The sequence below is a fragment of the Ceratotherium simum genome, chromosome 37 (assembly GCF_057802395.1).
Source record: "Ceratotherium simum simum isolate JZ-2026a chromosome 37, ASM5780239v1, whole genome shotgun sequence".
Lineage (NCBI taxonomy): Eukaryota > Metazoa > Chordata > Mammalia > Perissodactyla > Rhinocerotidae > Ceratotherium > Ceratotherium simum.
Genome location: NC_141936.1, coordinates 5,769,248 through 5,781,419, shown reverse-complemented (window position 1 = coordinate 5,781,419; position 12,172 = coordinate 5,769,248). Strand labels below are relative to the sequence as shown.

Here is a 12,172-nt window from a genome sequence, read left to right as displayed (position 1 = left end):
ACCTCAAAAGGTGATTGAAATTAAGGAGACTCTGTAGCAACATGGAAAATACTTTAGATATATTAACTCAACAGAGTGGAACAAGAAATTAGATCTACGACATGGTTATAAGTAGGGGAAATTTACACATGCAAATAGACTAGCTTGGAAAAACGTGGAGAAAAGAACACAGGCAGTGTGTTAGCATGGTGGGGACGTGGATTAGTGTTTCTCTTTTTAAATTTTTTGTACTATGCTGTAATTATTGCCTTTGTAACACACATGGATGTATACAGTATATGCAGCACATGTGTGTATGTATATATAGAAGAATCAGATATGAGAGTACATACCATCTGCGTTTTTCAACCATTTGCCTTTCCCCTCCAGGAATGGCCCACCCTTTACACGTGCACGTGATGGGTAATTTAGTTTCAAATGCAACAGATTCATTCTGGTTACCTAGGAGCACCCCGGGGGGCAGCTGAGCCGACGGGTCTTTCATCCAGTCGTCATTGGCCAGTTCGATCACGGCGTCCACCTGCCCAACTTCAGTGCAGAGCAAGTCCCTCACTCTCTCCTCATCGCTGGCGGCCAGGGCGGACTTTAATCTCCTCACTAAATCTGAGTTGAGCGGGTAGTCGGGAAGGCAATCGGAGTTGGACATTGTTATGTCGTTTGTATATTCACCCAACTTCTTCTCTTCTTAAGTGAGTCCAAAGTTAGCAGCTGTGGGGAGAGTGGTGTGGGCGTTGCTATAAATAGAAGAAACTGGCTCATGTGACAGCCAGTGGGGAAGGCCATTGGCTGGTGGCCCATTTCTTCACAGGGAGATGGGAATTAATCTCTCCAAAGGCCTCAGCTAAGGATTATTCTAGAGATGGGGGCAGTAGACATGTTTGTGAGTGGATGAAGAAGAGTGGACACTGTTTTAAAAGAAAATTCTCGTAGGTACCATTGAATAATGTCTTCTTTTATCAAAAGCCAGACTCTATCCTGAAACTTTAAAACCCTTTTCCGAAGACTGGACTTGGAAGCTCTTTCTGTTGGAAGGCACAGTTTGTAATGTTCTACACCACGTACTCCTTCACTCCATCTAAAAGGAGAGTCTGGTTGACTAGAAATTGGACATGCCTTGAACTAAAGAGAATGAAGAGGAATCTTTGGTTTCCAACTTCAGCGACGGACTGGCTGGTCTCAGCAAGACAAAACCCTCCCATAAGGGAACAAGAACCAGGAACTTAGGATTAGCGGCAGCCTCCACACCCCTTGAGGCTGGTACCCTTGACTTAAAGCACCCAATTCCAGCTGTTTGCCTGTGTGCCATGATGATCTGAGGGGCCCAGGCCGTGCCATATAGCTTTTATAGAGATAGCTTTTATAGAGCCTCCTCCATCGTGTGTCCCCATCTTGTCACCTCTTCCCTTCTCACTTTCTCTTGTCTCACCTTGTGATGGTTAATTTTGTGTGTCAACCCGGCTGGGCCACAGTGCCCAGATGTTTGGTTAAACATTATTCTGGATGTTCCCGTAAAGATGTTTTTTGGATGAGATTAATGTTTAAGTTGGTGGACTTTGAGTAAAGCAGATGACCCTCCATAATGTGGGTGGGCCTCACCCAATGAATTGAAGGCCTTTATAGGACAGAGATTGACATTCCCTGAGCAAGAGGGAGTTCTGCCAGCAGACGGCCTTTGGACTAGAACTGCAACTCTCCCTGGGTCTCCAGCCTGCTGGCCTGCCCTGCAGATTTTGAAGTTGCCAGTATCCACAATTGTGTGAGCTGATTACTTAAAATAAATGTCTCTCTCTCATATATGTAATATGATATATACATCCTGTTGGTTCTGTTTCTCTGGGGAACCCTGACTAACACTCCCCTCCTCCTCTCAGCTCCGGTGTATGATTTTGCAGGTTCTGTTCCATACACTGACACTTCCCCCAACATGTCTGCATCTGCATTTGAGGAGCCAGCCCTGGAGTCCCACCCAATATTCATTCTCCTTCCTCCTAGCTAACAGAGCCTGGGTTTTCTTTGCTGTGACAATGTGCCTGGCCCCTGGTGATAAATCATGTTGGTTTATGTCAATAATATCAGTCCTAGTCTCCTTTGATAATATGAACTACCTGCTTTCCACCATAAAATCTCACTGTGTGTTGCAAGAACAGCAGGGAGCCCCTGACTCCCCGATGGAGGAGCAAGGACATCACAGGCCAGGGTCATTGATGAGCAAGCAGCCAGGGCCCCTGGAGAGGCTGCCTTCCAGTGTCACAGGGACAGAAACGGGCCCTGATGGAGACATTCCTGCAATCCCTGGCAAAGGGCTCTTCCGGGAAAGGAGATAGGAACTCAAGGGGTCAGTCTTCAGTTCAGGTGTTTGACCAACTTGCAGACAGTGTGGTTGGCCTCTGGTTCTTTCTTTGGCTAAAGAATGAGGGGTTTTGAAAGAGATTTTTGAACCTGAATTTCCAAGCACAGATGCTTGACAACACCAACTGCCTTACATTTCGAAAGAAATTTGGCACCAGCACAATTGTGTAAATGCAAGGAGAGGGAGGGTAGTGACCACAGGAAAATTGTTGGGATTGGAGTAAGGTAATTTACAGAACTAAAAGGAGAATTATTAGAGATTGCTATCAAACTTCAAATCAGAAGGGAGGTAAAGATGAAGTACTTGTTAGGCAGATAATAAGATGACAAATCTTCAAAATATGGCACTCCCTGATCTTAATTACTGAGCTATCTGCTGGGTGTTTAATCAGTAGCACATATACTATGCTAATTATTCTGGCTAATTTTGTTATAATGTAATTCTTTATCAACCCTGCTACGTATAAATTAGAAATTGAAATGTAAGTAACACCAATTATATTTAAGGCAACACGAATTTCTTTATTTCAGTGTGAAATCTTCTAATCTCTATTTCTTTATCTTTCCTTTTTTGATTAGCTTATATGACTCCCCACTGTCCAGCCTGCCTTGGTCCCCCACCAGCTGAACCATCATTCGAGGAGAAAGGAACTCAGCACCAATATGTCCCCCTTAACCTCTTGGAAATCCTACATTTGATTTTCTCCTTCAGCGACTGCCCTTGAAAGTTACAAAATAGATTTAAGCAATCAATGGCAGACAGATCCTGGCTTTCTCTGAGTCACATGAAGGTCACTTTATTGTTCTACTTCAATTTTTAATAATCATTGGAGGGTACCAGAATTTACACATTTTCAGTGCTATATTGTACATGACATGTCGTTATGTTTATAAATGTGTTTAGATGAGGACTAATAACACAGATCCTCCTAGAGATGCATAAATATATATATATTTTTTACTAGATTATTTCTATTTATTTATTTATTATTGTGGTAACATTGGTTTATAACATTATATAAATTTAAGGTGTACATCACTATATTTTGATTTCTGTGTAGACTACATCATGTTCACCACCCAAAGACCAATTACAATCCATCACCACACATATCTGCCTAATCATCCCTTTCACCCCCCATTTTCCCCCCTTCCCCTCTGGTAACCACCAATCCAGTCTCTGTCTCTATGTGTTTGTTTGTTGTTGTTATTATCTTCTATTTATGAGTGAGATCATATGGTGTTTGACTTTCCCTCTGACTTATTTGACTTAGCATAATACCCTCAATGTCCATCCATGTCTTCAAAAATGGCAAGTTTTCATCCTTTCTTATGGCTGATTAGTATTCCATTGTGTATATATACCACATCTTCTTCATCCATTTGTCCCTTGATGGGGACCTAGGTTACTTCCAAGTCTTGGTTATTGTGAATAATGCTGCAATGAAATAGGGGTGCGTGTATCTTTATACATTTGTGTTTTTGTGAGAGAAGCATAAATATTGTCTAGAATTTTTTATGTCGTGTGGGTTTGCATCCAATGAGGCAAGGCTGGCACAGAACTTTGGTGTAGCTGTGCATGGCCCGTTAGCACACCTTCAGAGACTGCCGGCCTCGGAACTTTCTCTCTATCAATACTATTGGTTTTGAATTATTTTGCAGCAAAATAACAATGCCCGAAGAGTCAATGGATACAGGGTGGGTCTAATTTTGTCTCAGCACTGTGTTAGGAGTGGATGCCAGTGAGAGTCAGTTGCCGATGGAGAGTCGTGGTCAGGGAGATATGGTCAGTCCCAAATACTCAGGCCCCACTGTGACCTCAGGGTAACGGACAAGCACTGGGCATATCTAGATTAAATTGAAGTGACTGTGGCATAATTCTGTGAAATGGATCCACTTCTGGGACTGATTTCTTTTTCAAGCCTGAAATGCCCCTGCTATTTCCTGAGGTTCTGAAGAGCTGCTCCTTCAACACACAGGTTCCTGGTGAGTAGGCCCCTGGGGACTCTTGGTTGGCTCATCGCTCACCTTCACAACCTACCAGCTTGGGGTTGACGGGGGCTTCCTTCCCAGGCCGTGGTGCTTCCATCCATCTCTCCCCGTTCTCTCCTCTGCTTCCCACCCTCTTATTCACAGCTCTCCCAATCCCTGCTCCAGCAACACAGATGCTTCTCCCTGTGGTCAGAAGCCTTTCAGTCTGGCTGAAGATTCCTCTAAATTCCTCTTTAATGAGTCTCTCATAGCATTTCAGTCTTGCCGGTTTCAACCAAGACATTTGAGTGAATGTATTTATGGTGGTGTGGCAGGACTGGCTCTCCCATCAACCTACCGGGCTGTGGGGAGCCACTTTGTAAGGTGGCATTGTTACGTGGTCTTTATGGGCAGCTCTTCGTGCAATGAGGAAACAGGGTTCCCTTTCATTTCCTTAGCATTTTCGAAGGCTTAAAACAACGTGATGGGATGTGGGTACAAACAAGATGTGATAAAAGCCATTTACAACTCTTGCAAGTTTTTTCTGTTAGGGGCATGGTTTATGATGGCCCAAAGGTGGAGTTGTACAATTGGAGATGCAGACATTTTCCATTAATGTAACCATCAAAGACAAAATAACAAACCAATGAGTTTCATTCAATAAACACTTTTTGAGCTCTAGTCTATGCGAGACACTTCTCGATGTGTTGGGAATATAGGATACTCTACGCTATATACTGATTATATAGTGTGTAGTATACAACAGGCACTCTTCTAGAGGTGTTGTGTATATAAACTTGTTTTCCCCTCTCAACAGTCCTGTGAGGCAGGTTCTATCATTGTCACCACTTGGCAGATGGGGAGAACAAGAAGTGAAACAATTTGCTGGAGGTCACATAGCTGCTGCGTGGCAGAGCTAAGATGCAGATGCGGGCAGCCTGACTGTGCTCTTTAGAACTGTGTGGTCCTGCTTCTCTGCATCCAACCTCCCTGGGCCCCACTCTGCCTTCTCATAGTCAGTTTCTTCCTCTTCCTTCTTTCCTGTTCTTTTGGTCTTTTTCAAGATGCGGTATTGTGAGAAAAGATGGGGAAGTGGTGGGAGGGAAGAAAAGAGGTGCGAGGGCTAAGGCAGGGACCAGGAGTATTTGGGGGGCTTTGGGGAGAAAAAGGCCTGAGAGCAGTTATCACATATGTGGGAACTGGATAAAGAAAGTCAACTACTTTGAAATGATCTTTGGTTGCTGGATGGTGTTCCTCTAATCAAGGCACTGTGTTGAGACTGGACCACCAGGGTCATGGCTTTTTAAGAGCTACACAGTTAATTACGGGTATCACTGTCGTTGATTGGGGGTGACAGTGAAGCATCCATTGAGCACATGGTGTAAGGTGAGAAGTTTGCCTTCTGAGAATTAAACTTAAAATCAACCTGATGGGTCAAAGCAGACTGTGTAGAGTCACGTCGAGGATGCATAAGAACAGCTTGAGACAGCAATCTGCTTTCAAATTTTCAACTCCTTCCATCTCAGATAATCTTGGAGATAAAGAAAAAGGAGAAAATCGATGTCAATGGTTGAACTTAGGGCACAGTGCATCACCATGACAAAAATCTCGAAGAATTCCTGTGAGAAACAGGGCAGGCAAGACCGAGGAAGGGCTGACCAGCTCACTGTGGGCTTGAGTAGAAGGAAATGCAAAGAGGAGCCTTGGGATGAGCAGGGTGCAGAGCTTGCCTCATCAGCAGGCTTGGGAACGGGCCCTGAATCCCACAGTGCACGCAGAACATCATGTCATACTCTTCTCCTGATGCCCAGCACACTCAGGCAGGGGGCAGCAGTGGCCTCCCAGGAGGACAGTCATTCATGTTTCAGAAAGGGGCATCACACCAGCCATTTTGGATGGCCATATATTAAAAAACAAAATAAAACAAACAAACAAACAAAAAACTGGAAAGAAACACCGCCCCAGTGGTGAAGTTCCTTGGTCATCTCTATAGCTAATTCTTTCCAATTTCTACGTTTCTATTATAGAAAAGTAAAATGTCTATAAGGATGAACTCTGTCCTCTTCTCTTAGTCTGGGTCTAAAAACATTTGACCGCAGACACACATAATCCGTGATCCCTCTGTGGTGGGCAGCCTCTGAGACGGCCCCTGATGACCCCGCCCCTGATATTCACACCCTGTGTAATTTCTTCCCCTTGAGTGTGGGCTTAGTGACTTGCAGATATGGTATAGCAGAAGTGCTGGATTGTCACTTTGGAGATTATGTTATAAAAAGACTGTGGCTTTGGTCTTTGGTGCTCTTTCTCTCTCTCTTGAATTGCTCACCCTGGAAGAAGCCAGCTGCTATGTTATAAGCCAGCCTCATGGAGTGAGCCAGGTGAGTGAACTTGAAAGTGGATATTCTGAGGCTGCCAACAGTCACTGAGAGGGCTTGGCAGTGGAACTGTCAGTCCCGGTCGAGCCTTGAGGTTATTGCAACCTCATGAGAGACTTTGAGCCAAAACCAGTCACCTAAGCTGTGCCTGGTTCCTGATCCATAGAAACTAAAAAATTATAAATGTTTGTTGTTTTAAGCCATTAGGTTTTGGGGATAGTGTGTTATAACCACAATACGTACTTAATACACCATCTGAACTACTATTTTAAGAAAGCCGTAGCCATCATCCTTCCTTCTCTCATTCTCTCCTTCCTCACTCTAGGAAAAGCAAACAGTGAACTCTGATTCAGTACTGAGAAGAATGGATTATTTTGAGTCATCAGAGCAAATGTCTTTTTACGAGATAGAGTTGCTGCAAGCAGTGAAAAAATTTGAGACAATCTCTAAATCATATTGCTGCTAAAAATCTAGACGAACATTATATCTGTGGAAAAGGAATGATAGAAGATTGAGAAATATTGCTCTGAGATAAAAACTCTTATTTCAAATTTTAACATGAAGTTAGAGATTGCAGAAAACCAAATCAGTGATTTAAAAGACCAGACAGGGAAATTTTCTCATATTCAGAGTACAAGAAGGACAGAAAGACACATAAAGCAAAGTAACATTGACTACAGATTCAGAGAATTCATTATGTTTTAGGAGAAATAAAAGCAGAGAGAATATATTAAGTAAACAAAGAAATAATACAAAATAAGTTCTGCAACGGACTGAATTCTGTTCCCCAAAATTCGTATGTTGAAGCCCTAACTGCCTAAGTGACTGTATTGGAGGTGGTTTTGGTCAAATGAGGTCATAAGGGTGGGGCCCTGATCTGATAAAACTGGTGTCCTCATAAAAAAGGAAGAGACACCAGAGATCTCTCTCTCCAACTGCACAGAGGAAAGGCCATGTGAGCACATAGCAAGATGGCGGCCGCCTACAAGCCAAGAGACGAGGCCCTGAAATGGAACCCACCTTGCTGGCAACTTGATCCTAGACTTTCAGCCTCCAGAACTGTGAGAAATAAATGTCTGTTGTTTAAGCCCCCCAGTCTATGCCATTTTGTTATGGTAGCCCCAGCAGACTAAGGTAAGTTCCCTGAGCTGAAGAATGTCTTCGCTCCAAATTAAAACTCCCTTCAAACACGTTTAAAAATTAAGATTTGTCTTTAAATTTAAAATATCCTTCAAGAGATTCTTTGAAAAGATAGAAACATACCTGAATATATTCTGATGACATTTTGGTATTTCAAAGATAAAGGAACAACTCTTAAAGTTTGCAGCAGAAAAACCAGATTACTAATTGGTAGCAGGTTTCCTCATTTCATAAAGTGGCACAAAGCAAGCGAGGAAGGTCTACAAAGTTTTAAGGGGAAAATATTGTAACCCAAGTACCCCATTCTCAGCCCATCTAACGTTCTTGTGCGTGGACATCAGACAGAGATTCTCAAACATGCAAGGACTCAGAAAATATTTCAGATACCTCATCTTCTGAAAAAAATTACCTTAGGAGTTATTCTAGTTGATTGAGAAAAAACCAAAATTAAGAACTCGAGAATTGAGATGTGGTTTGAAGAAAAGCTGGCTAAAAAAAGTTGGTAAACCATGACCAATACAGTGAGGAAGGCAGTGATCTGAATGCATCTAAGGCCTAAGCTGAGGGCAAAAGTCCTAAGCACCCCAATTCCAAATTCAGAGAGCTTCCAGCAGTTGGGAGCCAGCGTCTTCTTGGCAGGGAGGACTGAGGGCTGCCCCACCTGGTTCTATGACCCTGTCCCTTGAGAGGAGAGAGGAAGTTGATGTTTTGTGGAGTTCAGAGATCAGGAAGAAAGGTTATCCCTTTCCCTTCCTATAGAGGAGGGGGGTGGATGGGTGGATAGGGGGTCCCCACAGCCAAGGGAGGGATTTCAAGAGAATCACTCAAAGATTACAGGGCCTGCAGGAAGTAGGGACTCACATTTGCTCCCTGGTTATATATCTGTTTGGCCAGCTACTTGGTGGTCTGCCCTTGTATCACCTGAGAAGTAAAGGGAATTGTGGAGAGAGATGGTGGGACCAGATAGGTGGAGCAGCAGCACCCTGCACCTCGTCATCACTCTGGCCAAGGAAGCAAGCATCCCCCTAGGTTGAGGTGAGTGGATGGGCAGCTGGCAAGAAGCTGGGCCTGCGCCAGAACCCACTCCAGGGGGTGACTTCTAGGTGAAGCAGCACACGTATTGACTGTATGAAACAGTCATAAATATATGTGGGAGATATATACATGTATACATGCCACCTGGGCAGGAGAAGATGCACTGACCACTGTTATAAAATAAATAAATAAATAAATGGATGTAGTAGATTCGTATTGCACTTTGTAGGATATAACTCAACAGTGTGGTCTTCTCAAATGTCCATGCAATGTTTGCTGTTGCATGGACATTTATTTACATCCTAGTCCATATAGGAAATACAAATACATTTCCAAAAAAATGTGGTTGTATTCTCTGACCACAAATAAATAAAATAAAAATATAACAATATCTTTAGAACAAGTACAAATGATCATTGGATGTTAAAAACAAACAAAAGCATTTTTTATGAATAATTCATAGGTTATAGAAGAAATCAAATCAGTGATCAGAAATTTTTTCCAATGAATGACAATGAGGGTGCTGCATAACTTATCGGAGGTGGCCAAAGTTATCCTCAGAAGAAAATTCATAGCCTCCAATGCTTTTACTATGAAATAAGAAAGAAGGGAAATAAAAGACATAAGCATTCACCTCAACAACACAGAAAGCAATATAAAAATAAAACCAAGAAAGCAAGATTGTAGAACTAATAAATTTGGAAATTAAAAAAATACATAGAAAAAGTCAAGATGATTTAACAACTCAACATTATTTTGAAAAGAAAATATGAAAAAATCTCCAGCAAGGTCAATAAAAAAGCCAAGAGAATAAGCACAGATACATAACCTTGGGGAAAAAGAGGCTATACCTAGATAGAGGACAGAATTTTAAATCTTCAAGAAAATATGTTTTCACTCGTCTGAAGTTCTTAATGAAATGGGCGATTTTCCAGGAAAATAAAAAAAAATAAATAAGGGTTGGAAAACCACCATTTATCAATTCTGTCAATGAAACTAAAAAAATCTGTCAAAGAAATATTCACAAAAAGCCAGAATAAAACACAACAAATATATTAGCAATCACAGCAATAACAATAAACAAAGCTAGACCCACATCAATCACAAATATAATTGCAAAAATCCTCTGTAGAATATCGACAAATCAAATCCAGTAATGTGTTGAGAGAATAGTACATACAACCAAGTAGAGTTTATTGTAGGATTGCAAAATTAGTTTAGTTTTAAAAAAATCTACTACTATATTTTATCTCATAATATATCAAAAGAGAAAACAATACTATCATCTCACTAGGTGCTGAAATAATAGTTTATAACATCTAACATCCATTTCTTATTACAACTTTTAGTAAGCTAGAAGAAAAGGATACATTCTTACACAATAGAGATTATCTTTCTAAAAGTAACAACCAACCTCGTATTTAATACTTAGAGATATTTTTACTGTGGTCAAGAACAAAGCAGGCAAAATCACTATTATCACTTCTTCCCAGTTTTGGTTTGGAATTGAGAGGAGCCATCAGACAGATGGGGCTCAAAATGTCAGCTTCATTACTGATAAAGCCGACTGAAGAAGGTGGCTTTAGATCAGAAGCCAGAAGAGTTTGCTAGCAATCCCTGAATTAGGCAACACACACAGTCACTGGCAGCTCTGACCCTCCTTTCCCCACCCACACCCAACTAGCACTGACCCTTTCCAGGAAGCAGAGAGATGAAAGAGTACTCTCTCCTCAGATAGGCAGACCCCAAAAGAATCCAGAAGGGGCTACGTCATGCAAACAAACTCTTTCTCCCAGAGATAGCAATAAAGTGCTCCCAAGGAGAAAGATATGAAACTAGAGGGAGGCCGGGACATCAAACAAGTACAAGTTTTTGCATATGGAAGCATGAGGCCAAGGAGACCTCTACCAGTATTCTACAGTCATCAAGAAGTCTCAGCCAGTATGATAAGATAGGGAAAGAAATAAGAACAATAAATATCTTTAAAAAAATCAAAACGATCAACCATTTTCTGCAGATGATACACCTATTTGGAAAATCCAAGCAAATCAAAGAAAAAATATTAGTTAGAACTTATAGAGGGCCGGCCCTGTGGCGTAGTGGTTAAGTGCGCACACCCCTGCTGGCAGCCCGGGTTCGGATCCTGGGCGCTCACTGATGCACCACTTGTCAGGCCATGCTGTTGTGGTGTCCCATATAAAAAAAAAAAAGGGGGCGGAAGATGGGCAGAGATGTTAGCCCAGGGCCAGTCTCCTTCAGCAAAAGGAGGAGAATTGGCATGGATGTTCGCTCAGGGCTGATCTTCCTCAAAAAAAAAAAAAAAAGAACTTATAGAAATGTTCAGTAAGCTAGCCTATTGCCCTCCCCAATGACAAAATTAATAGCTTTTCTATATTCAAGCAAAGATAGGAAATTGAGCAAGATGTGGAGAAGTCTGGAAAAATAAATTCACACCAATGTTCAGGAAATCCAATAAAAGAAGAATGTTGAGAGAAAACTCGCCTTACCAGATGGCAAGATATGTGACAGAGCTACAATAATTCTTCACGTGTGGTAGTGGCACAGGAATCTATGGAAGGTCAATGGAAGAGAAAGTCTGGACACAGAGCCTCCGTAAATAGTTTCGAATATGAAATAGAGACATTTAAGTCATTAGGAAAGAAAAGAATCTATGGAAGGTCAATGGAAGAGAAAGTCTGGGTACAGAGCCTCCGTAAATAGTTTCAAATATGAAATAGAGACAGTTAAGTCATTAGGAAAGAAAAGATTTTCAATAAATGGAGTTGGGATAACTGGAAAAATAAGTTAATTCTGTCATATTATGCACCAAAGGAAATTCCATATGATTAAAAAATTTAAATAATGAAAATAAAATCATGTAACCACTAAAGGAGAATATAGATACATATTTTTATTATCTTGTGGTGAAGAAGGGCTCCCTAAATTTAAAACAAAGGCAGAATCTGGAAGAAGATAGATTTGCCCAAACAAGAAATTTTAAACTTCTAAATATCAAAAAGCCCTCAACACAAACTGTAAGAGCACTTCTGAGAAACAGAACAGAGTATCAAGCCTTCACATGTAAAGAGCTTCTTAATTTCGAGCACATCTCTAAGTCTCCAATGGTAAAAGGGGCCAAGGACATGTACAGCCATTTCACAAAAAAGGAGTTAAAATGCCAATAAATCTCTTCAAGTAATTTTAAACCACTAATATTCAGAGAAATGCAAATTAAAACAAGATATTAAATTGACTAAGCTTTAAAAATGCACGTTTGTGTGTTGAGGTGACTATAGGGAATG

General features: G+C 41.4%; 1 protein-coding gene across 2 annotated transcripts in view; it reads right to left on the bottom strand.

The window, feature by feature from the left end:
- ASB18 (ankyrin repeat and SOCS box containing 18) overlaps nt 1-646 on the bottom strand; it is a 70,435-nt gene extending 69,789 nt beyond the window's left edge. For both annotated transcript variants that reach the window (XM_087424522.1, XM_087424523.1), the window contains exon 1: nt 442-646. In XM_087424522.1, coding sequence (XP_087280648.1) covers nt 442-646 — 205 coding nt within the window. The remainder of the gene's footprint in view (nt 1-441) is intronic.
- Nucleotides 647-12,172: the final 11,526 nt, after the last annotated feature.